The following is a 13,470-nucleotide window of genomic DNA, read 5'->3' as shown; positions in this document are numbered from 1 at the left end:
TTGTAGTTCTTGTGTCTATATTTAAAGAGATATCACTTGTGGTTTTCTTGTGATGTTTTATCTGGTTTTGGTAACAGGATGAATTCAGAAGTGTTCCTCTTCTGTTTTTTGGACTTTTTATGAAGAACTGGTATCAGTTCTTTTTCAGATGTTTTATAGAATTCATCAGTGAAGCCATATAGGCCTGGGCTTTTCTTGGTGGTATTTTTTTAAAATAGAAATTCAGGGGCGCCTAGATGGCTCAATCGGTTGAGTGTCCAACTTCGGCTCAAGTCGTGATCTCGCGGTCTATGAGTTTGAGCCCTGCGTCGGGCTCTGTGTTGACAGCTCAGAGCCTGGAGCCTGCTTTGGATTCTGTGTCTCCCTCTCTCTCTGCCTCTTCCCTGCTCATGCTCTATCTCTCAAAAATGAATAAACGTTAAAAAAATATTTTTTTAAATAGAAATTCAATTTCTTCACAAACTTTTGTAGTGTTAGAATTTTATAAATACCATTTTGATCTCCCAGTAAGACATTAACATTTTCTGAAAGCATATGAGCTTTGGAAATAGACCAGCAGATAGACCTAGGATTGAATTCTATCTCTGGAGCTTCAGCTTGGGGGTAAATTTCTTAACAGCTCTGGATCTCGGTGTCCTCACTTGGATATTAAGGAAGACAGTAACATTTTGTAAGGTTGAAAGGGCCTAGGTCAGGCATTGCAATAAGAGTTTCGAGATGGCCTCGTCACCAGGCTCTGGGTAGCATTTTTTTTTTTCTCTTAATGTTTATTTATTTTTGAGAGAGAGAGAGAGAGAGAGAGAGAGAGAGAGAGAGAGAGAGAGAACAAGCAGGGGAGGGGCAGAGAGAAAGAGAAGGAGTCACAAAATCCAAAGCAGGCTCCAGGTTCCGAGCTGTCAGCACGGAGCCCGACACGGGGCTTGAACTCACAATCTGTGAGATCATGACCTGAGCCGAAACTGGACACTTAACTGACTGAGCCACCCAGGCGCCCCAATTTTTAAAAATGTTTTTATTTATTTATTTTGAGAGAGAGAGAGTGTGGGGAAGGGACAGAGAGAGAGGGAGAGAGAACCCCAAGCAGGCTCCACACTGTCAGCACAGAGCCGGACAAGGGGCTCCATCTCACAAACCAGGAGATCACGACCTGAGCCTGTATCAAGGGTTGGATGCTTGACCGACTGAGCCACCCAGGCGCCCCTCTGGAAGCTTTTGCGATACCTTCACAGCCTCCTTCCCCCCTGTTTTTCTGCCATAGGGCGCTGTGCCATTCCTGGTTAGTGCTACATCTGGCACTACTGTGCTGGGGGCCTTTGACCCCCTGGAGGCAATTGCTGATGTGTGCCAGCGTCACGGGCTGTGGCTCCATGTGGATGTGAGTGGGACTGAGGCCCGAGGGTGGGGTGGGCCGAGCCAAGGCCAAGGCCCATGTTATTCCTTTTGCTCCACAGGCTGCCTGGGGTGGGAGCGTCCTGTTGTCACAGACACATAGACATCTCCTGGATGGGATCCAGAGGTGCATACGGCCACCTACTTCCTGAATCCCACCGTTCAAATCCTTGCTCCAGAGACTAGTCCTGGACTAGGGAGCTTCCGATGGGAGTGAGGGAAGGGGGTTGGGGGAAGGGGGATTGGAGAGCAGACTGCTGGGCTGGCATGAGACTAAAGCCCCTTTACCGGAGATGTGGAAGAGTGGGGGGAGCGGCGGGGGTGGGGGGGGCTCTGGTTGGGCAGCTTGAGGAGGAGCCGGCTGATCCGGCTTTGCTGTGCCCACCCCAGGGCTGACTCCGTGGCCTGGAATCCCCACAAACTCCTTGCGGCAGGCCTGCAGTGCTCAGCTCTTCTTCTCCGCGATACCTCGGTGGGTCTGCCCTGCCCCTGTCCTCACCCTACCTCTCACCCTGGACCTCTGTCTTCCTCCCTGTCCCACGTCAGAGAGGGTCGTGGCCTTGCTGTGTCCTTCTCACTGTCCCGTCTGAAGCTGAGTAGCTTCGACCACCTGAATCCCCTGCAGTGCTTCCCCACCCCCGCCCCCACTGCGGCGCATCTTCATGCAAAGGAAAATGTGTCCAGCTTGAGGTTGTAATTGAAGGGCTCCTGGGCTGAGTTTGGGGAGAAAGGGGCCTGAGTCAGCTGGAAGCCATCTCAGGAGTTCTGCCTGGTGCCAGGGACAGAAGGGGTGGGCTGAGCTAAGAAGCCCCCCTGTGCGGCTCCAGAGGGAGCCTTGGTGGGGAGGGTGGGGTCTGACAGTCCTCCCCCCTGCTGTCCCCACCGACAGAACCTGCTCAGGCGCTGCCACGGCTCCCAGGCCAGCTACCTCTTCCAGCAGGACAAGTTCTACGACGTGGCTCTGGACACTGGAGACAAGGTGGTGCAGTGCGGCCGCCGTGTGGACTGTCTGAAGCTGTGGCTCATGTGGAAGGCGCAGGGCGGGCAGGGGCTGGAGCGGCGTGTGGACCGGGCCTTTGCCCTTGCCTGGTAGGAGTGGCGGCGGTCTGAGTTCCTCTCTCCCGGGGTCCCTGTCCAGTCCCGTCCTGTCCCACCCCCGCTCCCACGCCTTCACCCCTGCACCTCACATTTTTCTTGCCCTCAGGGTCTCTTGGCCCATTCTCTGGGTCTCTTCTGTTCCTGTATCTCTGCTTTTTTCCTCCTCCATTTGTGATTACTTCCTCTCTGTTTCCAGGTACCTGGTGGAGGAATTGAAAAAGCGAGAAGGATTTGAGTTGGTTATAGAGGTATGACCAAGTCTGCTCTTTGGCATCCCTCTGCCCCTCCCCCCCCCCCGCCCTCCCCCTCTCAGTCTGTCCCACACAAAAAGCCCTGATGCAGAAGAGGGGCAGTGAGAGGGGATCATCCCCCCTTCCACAGCCCACACCTTCTCCTCCCTCATTCCTCCCAGCCTGAGTTTGTCAACGTGTGTTTCTGGTTCGTGCCCCCCAGCCTGCGGGGGAAGCAGGAGAACCCAGATTACAGTGAAAGGCTGGCTAAGGTAGGTTCTCTCTTTTCTGGCTCTGGTTAGCCCAGTTGAGGGAATGGTGACGCATCTGGTGTGTGTCTGCCCCCTGCTGGCTGTGAGTGGCATAGCAGGTCCCTTTGCTAGTTTGCTCCTGAGGCGGGGACTTGAACTGTAAAAGGGCACCAGCTTGTCCTCATTTCTGTGGGGGTGGGGATGGGGAATAAGGTATGTTTGGGGAAGGCAAAAGGAAGACAGAGAGAGATGTTCTGGGAGAAGTCACCAGTGTGCGGTACGTAGTCTGTGGGAGTTCTGCTGGGTGCTCAGGCCCAGGACAGATGCTTGAGGCCTTATTCACTGATGCTGGGGGCAGAACAACTCTATAAGGCCAGTCCAGACAGGCCTCCTAGAGGAAAGGAGATATGTCATGTCCTGGTCCCTAGGGATAGATTGGTACTAGATGCTGCAGATGGTCTGAAAGGACAAGAATGTTCTTGCCTTTGAGGAGTTATTTCGAAAATTAGAGTTACCTATTTGAAACCAATATGTTTGATGCAATCTTGTAAATTACACAGTAGATCACAAGGTACAGATCACAACCATTCCGGGAATTCCGAGAGAGGAGAAGAAGGTGTTAAAGACGATGAAGGCTAGATGTTGGACTAAAGCAGTGTTGGCAGTCAGGGGACAATCAGGATTTGGCAGAAAATGGCCTGTGTGACAACTTGGAGATAGGTAAGGTAGGAAATGATACAGAAGCTAGAGAAGACCAAGCAGGTTGGATGCAGTGGAAGAGGTGAACTGGGGCCAAGGTCAGGAGCTGAGCAATGAGGACTCCCTCTGGAAGGTGGTTGAGTGAGAGGGAAAGACATCTCGGGGAGCCTGACCTGAGGCTGTAGCTGGAAGTTCCCTTCACCCCTTCCACAGGTGGCCCCAGTACTCAAGGAGCGCATGGTGAAGGAGGGCTCCATGATGATTGGCTACCAGCCCCATGGGACCCGGGGCAACTTCTTCCGTATGGTCGTGGCCAACCCTGCACTGACCCGGGCCGATATGGACTTCCTTCTCAATGAGCTGGAACGGCTAGGCCAGGATCTCTGAGCCTCCTCCTTGCAGCTGGCCTCGACATCCCCCCTCACCCTCACTGTCTGTGTGTATTCCCTTCCTGTGTTATCAAGAGCAGAGTGATCTTAACAATGTTTATATGTGTTGACCCACTGACTCTTCTATGAAATATTTGCTGTTGGGATGCCTGGGTGGCTCAGTCAGTTAAGCATCTGACTCTTGATTTTGGCTCAGGTCATGATCTCATGGTTTATGAGTTTGAGCCCCGCACTGGGCTCCACGCGGACAGTGCGGAGCCTTCTTGGGATTTTCTCTCTCCCTCTCTCTCTCTCTGCCCCTCCCCTGCTCATGCTCTTTCTCTCAAAATAAATAAACAATATATATATATATATATATATATATATGTATTAGGAGACTATTTAAACTACAGTACATCCACATGATGGAATGTTACTCTGTCGCTAAAATTATGTTTACAAACGATTTTTATTGATATGAGAAAAAATGATTTTAATTTAATGTTATATTGAAAAAGCTGGATACAGGACTTTATATATAGTGATAGCTGAGCTATGTTCAAACACACATAGGGAAAAAACTGATAAAATAAAATATGCCAAATGTTAATAGTTTTCCCTGGGATGGGATTATAGGTAATTTATAATTAAATTCTTTATACCTTTTGTGCTCCCCCCTTTTATTATATAATGAATATGCATTACTTTTATAATAGGGAAATAATAAAGTTAAAACTTCAACTATATTTTTTGGTATGTTTTGAAGTTTGTTACTTTTCAACCAGATAATAGAGAATGGGAATTTTTTTTCTAAAGGCAGGTGTAAGAGGGGCGCCTGGGTGGTTCAGCTGGCTAAGCGTCCAACTTCAGCTCAGGTCATGATCTCACAGTTAGTGGGTTTGAGCCCTGCGTTGGGCTCTGTGCTGACAGCTCAGAGCCTGGAGCCTGCTTCAGATTCTGTGTCTCCCTCTCTCTCTGCCCCTCCCCTGCTCATGCTCTGTCTCTCTCTGTCTCAAAAATAAAATAAAAACATTAAAAAAAAATTTGTTTTTAAAAAAAGAAAAGAAAAAGAAAAGAAGAGCCCAGCAACAAAACATCCATCTCACACTTACAATCCTGCACTACTGTTGCTTTTCAGTCACTTTTCGGGAAAGAGACAATTAGCTACATAAGTTGTTTTGTTTTTGTTGTCCAAGGTTTATTGAAGATCTCACAGCCCAGCAGAAAGATTCAAAGGGCTCCACATGACGTTTTTTGTTGTTTTTTTTTTTTTATTATTTTTTTAACGTTTATTTATTTTTGAGACAGAGAGAGACAGAGCATGAATGGGGGAGGGGCAGAGAGAGAGGGAGACACTGAATTGGAAGCAGGCTCCAGGCTCTGAGCCATCAGCCCAAAGCCGGACGCGGGGCTCGAACTCACAGACCCTGAGATCGTGACCTGAGCTGAAGTCAGACGCCTAACCGACTGAGCCACCCATGCGCCCCTCCACGTGGTGTTTTGAAACACATCCCAACCATAGGCCAAGTGACCTGCAGGTCAGACAGACTGGCAAAGTGCAAGGGTTTCAATATTTCCTTGGTGTGAGGATCTACCTCTGTGCTCTCCTGATCCGGGGCTGAGACCTCAGGACCATAATTTTCTCTCTTTTCTCTCAACAGCTTGACAGAGAGCCCTCTCACTGGGCCTCTCTGAATGTGCTCCATCTGATGCGTGACAGCTTGCTCTCTTGTTGCAGAGCTCTTGCTGGGAATAGTGGCCATCTCCTTGCACACGCGGTTGCCGGTGCGTATGTAGCTACCCGTGTCATACTTCTCTGTGATGACCTGGGCTGCCTTCTTCACGGCTTTGGTGCCAACGCGGCCCATGTTGGCGGGTTGGGTAAAAGGAAACAGCGCTACCCAAATTATTAAGGATGAGTGACAGATTTCCAGTTCCTAAAAATACCGTTTATGAGAATAATGTCATGTAAAAATCATCCAAAGTTATTTGAAGAGGCAAATACAGATGGTACAAACCATAGCAAAAGAACATCCAAATCGCAGACCCAATTCTCTTGACAATTTGGCCTGGGGAAAAAGCCTTTCTATTCAGAAATTACTAATAATTCCCTTATAAACTTGTTACTCTAAATGGTATTTAACTTCTTCCAAATAATAAAGTTGCTTGAGAGTATTAATAATTTGAACTCTAAGCCCTATTCTTTTTTTTCTTTAAATGTTTATTTATTTATTTTTTTTAATTTTTTTTTTTTTAACATTTATTTATTTTTGAAACAGAGAGAGACAGAGCATGAACGGGGGAGGGGCAGAGAGAGAGGGAGACACAGAACTGGAAGCAGGCTCCAGGCTCCGAGCCATCAGCCCAGAGCCCGACGCGGGGCTCGAACTCACGGACCCTGAGATCGTGACCTGAGCTGAAGTCGGACGCTTAACCGACTGAGCCGCCCAGGCGCCCCAATGTTTATTTATTTTTGAGAGAGAGTGTGCAGGAGAGGCCGAGAGGTGGGGGTGGGGTGGGGGACAGAGGACCCTAAGTGGACTCTGTGCTGACAGCAGAGAGCCCAATGTGGGGCTTGAACCCACAAACTGGGAGATCATGACCTGAACCAAAGTCAGAGGCTTAACTGACTGAGCCACCCAGGTGCCCCTCTAAGCCCTGTTCTTAAAGAGTTCTACATATCTGCAAAATGTCTTAAACTTAGTAAAAAAGACAGACTAAAAAAAAAAAAAAAATCCTTATTTTCAACTCAAAACAAAGCTAGAAAGCAAAAACAAAGACTTCAAAATCCTTAAATCATCTCCATTTGAGAAATATTTTTTTTTTTTAATTTTTTTTTTTCAACGTTTATTTATTTTTGGGACAGAGAGAGACAGAGCACGAACAGGGGAGGGGCAGAGAGAGAGGGAGACACAGAATCAGAAACAGGCTCCAGGCTCTGAGCCATCAGCCCAGAGCCTGACGCGGGGCTCGAACTCCCGGACCGCGAGATCGTGACCTGGTTGAAGTCGGACGCTTAACCGACTGCGCCACCCAGGCGCCCCTGAGAAATATTTTTAAGAGAAGGTTGGAAAGATAAGACCTAGAATCAGTTGATCACCAGGTTTTCTCCATTAGCTTTATAAGCTAATGCTTCTACTATCTTTTTTTTTTTTTTAAGTAAGCTGAATACTCAACGTGGCCTTGAACTAACAACCCTGAGATCAGGAGTCACATGTTCCACCCACTGAACCAGCCAGGCGCCCCTACTTTCCTATTCCCAAAATTCAACCTCGGTGGCTCAGTTGGTGAAGCCTCTGACTTCCGCTCAGGTCATGATCCAATCTGTTGAGTTCAAGCCCCACATGAGGCTCTGTGCTGTCAGTGCACAGCCTGCTTCAGATCCTCTCCCCTCCAGCCCCTCCTCCCTCTCAAAAATAAATAAATATTTTTTAAAAAATTCAACCTTTTTTGGGGGGGGGGGGAGCTGCTAGGTCGGTACATGTCGAGAGACACCCATGGCGAGGAGGGCTCAGCTTGAACGTGGAAGGCCCTCACCTACTTCATAGCTCTTCCCGACATGAGGGTGAGCAGGCTGAACATCTTCCTGAAGTCGCATCACAGAGGACACGAGAGACCCCAGTTCGTCGCCTACCCCCATCTCCATATCAGGTCCAAGCCCTTTCCATGGGGAGATGGTAATCGTACTCTCTATTCCATAACTCTCACGTGAATCCGCTTCTGACCTGCTGTGAAGAGGACCACTACCCAGTGGGGACCACAGCCCTGGTTCGGACCATGACTCTGCACACGGACCAGAACAGTATGTGGTACCTTTAGCTCACCTTCCTTCCTTGTATCAAATGATGACCCGTACACCGATCTTTCATCCCTTTGCTTATGGCAGGAGATGGCTTAAATAAATAACTTAGATTTGTTCACGAAAAAAGAAATTCAGCCTCTAAATCTCTGGACACAATATGGCAGTCTCTCTCCTGCTCTCTCTCTCTCTCTCCCGTCACCATTTGTAGAGCTCCTGCTATGTGTACTTCCTTTTGTTGCCTTCAAAGAGCTTGAGACTTAAGAAGTCATCCCTCACCCGAGGCATGTCACTGCCCCAGGCCTTTGCACCTGCTATCTCGTTTTGCCTCAAAATTCATCTTTCTACGTGGTTTGCACCCTCGTGGACTTTAGATTTGTGTAGAGTTGTCATCTCCTTCGGGAAGTTTTGCTTGAATATTCTACTAAAAAATTACATTTTCACCTTCTGTTCTTGCATCTGCTATTCTGTTACCTGCCTTATGTTTCTCCGTGGCATGGGTCAGTATCTGGCATGGTCTGTATTTCAGTTTATCTATCTATCTGTCTATCTATCTATCTATCTTCTATCAATTTATTTATTTATTTATTTATTTATTTATTTATTTATTTTTCTGTCTCATCCGACTAGAATGTAAGCTCTGGGAGCAGGGACTTTGTATCACTGCTTCCTAAAATGGAGTCTGATATGTACCAGATGCCTCATGAGCTCCAGGTAGTAGTCGACTTGTTCTCCGTCACGTAACTTCTAAGTGGTGGAGTCAAAGCCAAATTCAGGCCATCTTTCTTCGGTTCTTCACCATGGACCTAGCCTGCTTCTGTTGTCGTGTGTACATAAATCACAGGTGTGAGGGTGTTAGGGCCGTTTTATTAATTATAGGCTGTGGATTTACTGCTTGTGGGAAGAAGGAAGTCATGCACAGGTTCAGACATCCATCTTGCCCTTGGCCTGGAGAAGTTGTATTTTGCATCAAACAGCAAATAAGGATGTTGAGAATACCTACCTGGGTGGGTTGCAATGTTGGAATAGGTTTTGTTTGGTTTTGGTTTGGTTTTGATTTTGGTTTTGGTTTAAAGCAGTCTAAATGTTCAAGCGGCCAGACTCCACACAGCTAGGGAAGGAAAGTGGTACCTTCATAGGGAGGCCATGGGCCGAGGGGCTAAAAGCTGCGTGGGGCACCTATGAAATGGTAGCTCTTGAGGTTGATGGTAAGAGCCTTTTTAAGAAAGTAGATGAGGGGCGCCTGGGTGGCGCAGTCGGTTAAGCGTCCGACTTCAGCCAGGTCACGATCTCGCGGTCCGGGAGTTCGAGCCCCGCGTCAGGCTCTGGGCTGATGGCTCAGAGCCTGGAGCCTGTTTCCGATTCTGTGTCTCCCTCTCTCTCTGCCCCTCCCCCGTTCATGCTCTGTCTCTCTCTGTCCCAAAAATAACTAAACATTGAAAAAAAAATTAAAAAAAAAAAAAAGAAAGTAGATGAAAAGGAGCAAGCTACAGTAAGGTCAGAATTTGACTCAATACTTGGAACTTTTCTTATGTACCTTAGGTCCTTATCTGGCTGGTTCTCTTCTGTTTATGTACCTTAAAAAAAAAAAAACACAAAACCTTTTCATTTTGAAATAATTTGAAACTTACAGAAAAGCTGCATGAATAGTTACATAGAACTTCAATATGCTCTTTTTTTATTTAAAAAAAAACTTTTTAATGTTTATTTATTTCTGAGACAGAGAAAGACAGAGCATGGGGGGGGGGGTGGGCAGAGAGAGAGGGAGACCCAGAATCGGAAGCAGGCTCCAGGTTCCGAGCTGTCAGCAGAGAGCCCGACGCGGGGCTCGAACTCACAAACTGTGAGATCATGACCTGAGCCGAAGTCGGCCACTCAACCGACTGAGCCACCCAGGCGCCCCGATATGCTCTTTGCCTAAATGTATTAATTTTTCACATTTTGACAAATTTTCTTTATCATTCTTTTATATACATACTATAACATTTTTTTCCTGAACCATCTGAGAGTGGGTTTTATACAATAGGCCCCTTTATCTCTTAATACTCTGGTGCATATTTCCTAAGAACAAAAATATTATCTTAAGTAGCCATAGTACAATTATCAAATGCAGGAAGTTTAACATTGACATTATACTTTAAGTCCATATTCCAAAATTGTCAATTGTCCCAATAGTGCCCACGGTGGCATTTCCCCTCTCCAGTACAAGATCCCAGGCTAGGATCATGTATCGCATTTTGTTGTTACATTTCTGTTTCCTTAAACTCAAGTGAACTAAGCTTAATTGAAATAGTTCCTCAGCCTTCTTTGTCATTAATGGCATTGACATTTTAAAAGCATACAGGCCAGTCATTTTAAAGAATGTTCATCTATTTGTTTTTCCTGATGTTTCCTCTCAACTGGATTCAGGTTATGCTTTCTGAGTTGGAATGTGATATAAATCATGTATGTTCTTTTCAAGGAAGTACTCTCCAAGGTCCACAATGTCCATCTGCTTATTGGTGATGTCATTTGATCAAGATGTTGTCTGGTTTCTACACAGTACAGTCACTATTTTCCCCTTTGCAACTGATAAACAATCTATGTGGAGTCATTCTGAGATTACACAATATCCTCTTCTTAAATTTTTTTTTTAATGTTTTATTCATTTTTGAGACAGAGAGAGACAGAGCATGAATGGGGGAGGGGCAGAGAGAGAGGGAGACACAGAATCGGAAGCAGGCTCCAGGCTCTGAGCCATCAGCCCAGAGCCCGACGCGGGGCTCGAACTCACGGACCGCGAGATCGTGACCTGAGCCGAGGTCGGCCGCCCAACCGACTGAGCCACCCAGGCGCCCCACACAATATCCTCTTCTGCTTGTACTTCCCCAGCTAGATTTAGTGTCCACTCATGATCCTTGCCCAAGCCAACTTTCATCATAATGGCTGCAAAATGATGATTTTCTAATCCCAACATTCCCTCCACTTTTATCATGTGGCATTCAATTACAAAGAAGAACCCTCCTTTCTCCTTATAAATTCACTCATTCATTCACTCATTCATTCGTTCATCTATTTACTATCAATATGGGACTTTGTTTTATTCAATAAGTTATAATCCATTTCTATCCTTACTTATTTTACTGTTTATTTTTATTTATTTATTTATTTATTTATTTATTTATTTATTTATTCATTTATTTAAGTGAGAGAGAGAGAGAGTCCTTGTGAGCTGGGGAGAGGGGCAGAAAGAGAGAGAGAGAGAGAGAGAGAGAGAGAGAGAGAGAATCCCAAGCAGGCTCCATGTACAGCACAGAACCCAATTCCGGGCCTGAGGCAGGGCCCAACCCCAGGACCCTGGGATTATGACCTGAGCCAAAATCAAGAGTTGGTCACTCAACCAACTGAGCCACCCAGGCACCCAATGCTTACTTATTTTAATGTGCTCAAACTGTACCACTTTTAGCCATAAAAAGCCCCTTTAATCTGGCTCCTATGTCCTTTTGGCATGATTGTTTTGTTTTGTTTTGTTTTGTTTTGTTTTGTTTTGTTTTTAAAGCACTGCCTTTGTTCCTGGTACAACAAAAATGTTCCAGGCTTATCTTGTGCCTTCTCTGCTCCACTTGGAATCAGCCATGTCTTCAAGGAACCCTAATTCCTTTTAGTGGAGAATGACATTTAGACACCACAATCTAGGCACCAGGTGTGTTCATAGTTCCTGGGTAGATGTTAGGGACTTCTAAAATTTAAACTAACATCCTTTTGGATCTCCCAACCCATCTTAACTGTGCTAAGGGAAACAAAAGGCCAGAGCTTTACAGAGGGGAGTGATATTTCCCTGGAAGATATCGCAGGGGCAGCAGAGAAAATGGATTGATAACCAAGCATGGTGGGGGTGGGGGGTGGGGGGAGAATCCAGAACACAGAGTTGTGGTGCTTCATTCTTCTCTCTCTCTCTCTCTCTCTCTCTCTCTCTCTCTCTCGAGAGGTTTTTTAATGTTAAGTGGTACCTTAACTCTTTAATGTTAAGAGTACCTTGTTGGGTTTTGTACAAAGAAGGCAACCCTTGGTTTAGCATTGTCATTACAAGTTTCATAGAATAATAGGTCTTGGAGTTGAAAGGCCTCCATAAGTACTCGCTTGATACAACCTTGGCCTTAAGGCAGATTTTTTTACACTGTATTTTACAAATACAGCTGCTGAGGCTGAGCAAAGCTAAGGTTCTTGACAAAGTCACAAAAGTGTCTCTTAAGCAGAAGATACAGTTTATTCTGAAAAGGAATTCCATTTGTTTGTAAAAGCCACCATCTCTTTAATATTATCCCCCCAAAGCAATAATTCTGTGCTTTCTTTTCTAGACTGATAGTTTGTCAGTTGTTGAGATCCAGTTTCCACATGTTAGAGGAATTCAGTGGTCTGATGGCCTAGTTTTGAAAAATTCCTGAAGTTCATTTTTAGCAAATTCTCTGGTGCCAACATAATTAGCTTGCACATTTCCTTAGTTTGTAGTGTGTTATTTTTAGTTTTTTTCTTGTAACCAAGAAAGTTGGATGAGAAGTTTAAGTGTTTTTACGTCAACCGGAGGTGTTTTGGTGCTGTTCCCTTCTGTCAGAAAAGATAGACTTGAGGGTTATATATATCAGATATTGATACTGGGATTTCTTTGGGGGAAGATTTTAAACCACATAGTCAATTTCTTTAATAGATGAGGGCTATTGAGGGTTGTGTCTTTTTTTTTTTTTTTAATAATTTTTTTTTCAACGTTTATTTATTTTTGGGACAGAGAGAGACAGAGCATGAACGGGGGAGGGGCAGAGAGAGAGGGAGACACAGAATCGGAAACAGGCTCCAGGCTCCGAGCCATCAGCCCAGAGCCTGACGCAGGGCTCGAACTCACGGACCGCGAGATCATGACCTGGCTGAAGTCGGACGCTTAACCGACTGCGCCACCCAGGTGCCCCTGAGGGTTGTGTCTTCTTGAGCAAGCTTTGGTAGTTTTGTCTTCCAAAAAATGGCCTATTTTCATCTAAGTTGCAGGATTTATTGATATAAGTTATTATTATTATTATTATCTTACTATTTTTAAAAAAATTTTAATGTTTATTTTTTGAGAGAGAGAGAGCAAGTGGGGGAAGGGCAGAGAGAGACACACACACAGAATCTGAAGCAGCCTCCAGGCTCTGAGCTGTCAGCACAGAGCCTGACACAAGGCTCGAACTCACAAACTGCGAGATCATGACCTGAGCTGGAGTCGGATGCTCAACCAACTGAGCCATCCAGGCACCCCTAATTATCTTTTTTATAACACTTATTTTTTTTTTCAACGTTTATTTATTTTTGGGACAGAGAGAGACAGAGCATGAACGGGGGAGGGGCAGTGAGAGAGGGAGACACAGAATCGGAAACAGGCTCCAGGCTCTGAGCCATCAGCCCAGAGCCCGACGCGGGGCTCGAACTCACGGACCGCGAGATCGTGACCTGGCTGAAGTGGGACGCTTAACCGACTGCGCCACCCAGGCGCCCCCTTAATTATCTTTTTAATATCTGTAGAATCTGTAGTATTGTTACCTCCCATTCCTGATACTGATGATTTGTGTCTCCTCTCTTTTTTTCTTGTTCAGTTTAGTTAGAGGTTTATTGCTATTGACCTTCTTAAA

The 13,470-nt window shown here is 46.0% G+C and overlaps 2 protein-coding genes across 4 annotated transcripts in view; one reads left to right on the top strand and one right to left on the bottom strand.

The window, feature by feature from the left end:
* Positions 1-4,781, top strand: part of CSAD (cysteine sulfinic acid decarboxylase) — a 30,938-nt gene extending 26,157 nt beyond the window's left edge. For 2 of the 3 annotated variants that reach the window (XM_045466640.1, XM_045466638.1), the window contains exons 9-15: positions 1,259-1,375; positions 1,452-1,516; positions 1,780-1,861; positions 2,279-2,478; positions 2,684-2,735; positions 2,900-2,989; positions 3,881-4,223. In XM_045466640.1, coding sequence (XP_045322596.1) covers positions 1,259-1,375; positions 1,452-1,516; positions 1,780-1,861; positions 2,279-2,478; positions 2,684-2,735; positions 2,900-2,989; positions 3,881-4,054 — 780 coding nt within the window. In that variant the 3' untranslated portion in view covers positions 4,055-4,223. Of the gene's footprint in view, positions 1-1,258; positions 1,376-1,451; positions 1,517-1,779; positions 1,862-2,278; positions 2,479-2,683; positions 2,736-2,899; positions 2,990-3,880 lie in introns of all 3 variants that reach the window. The other variant, XM_045466639.1, reaches the window with a different exon arrangement.
* A 652-nt stretch (positions 4,782-5,433) lies between these two features.
* Positions 5,434-5,917, bottom strand: LOC123591949 (40S ribosomal protein S17-like). Its single transcript, XM_045466643.1, has one exon. The coding sequence runs from the start codon at positions 5,901-5,903 to the stop codon at positions 5,487-5,489; it is 417 nt and encodes a 138-aa protein (XP_045322599.1). The 5' UTR covers positions 5,904-5,917; the 3' UTR covers positions 5,434-5,486.
* Positions 5,918-13,470: the final 7,553 nt, after the last annotated feature.

This window comes from Leopardus geoffroyi, chromosome B4 (assembly GCF_018350155.1).
Source record: "Leopardus geoffroyi isolate Oge1 chromosome B4, O.geoffroyi_Oge1_pat1.0, whole genome shotgun sequence".
Taxonomy (NCBI): Eukaryota; Metazoa; Chordata; class Mammalia; order Carnivora; family Felidae; genus Leopardus; species Leopardus geoffroyi.
The sequence above is the reverse complement of the archived record's forward strand: the minus strand, read 5'-3'. Positions and strand labels throughout refer to the sequence as shown.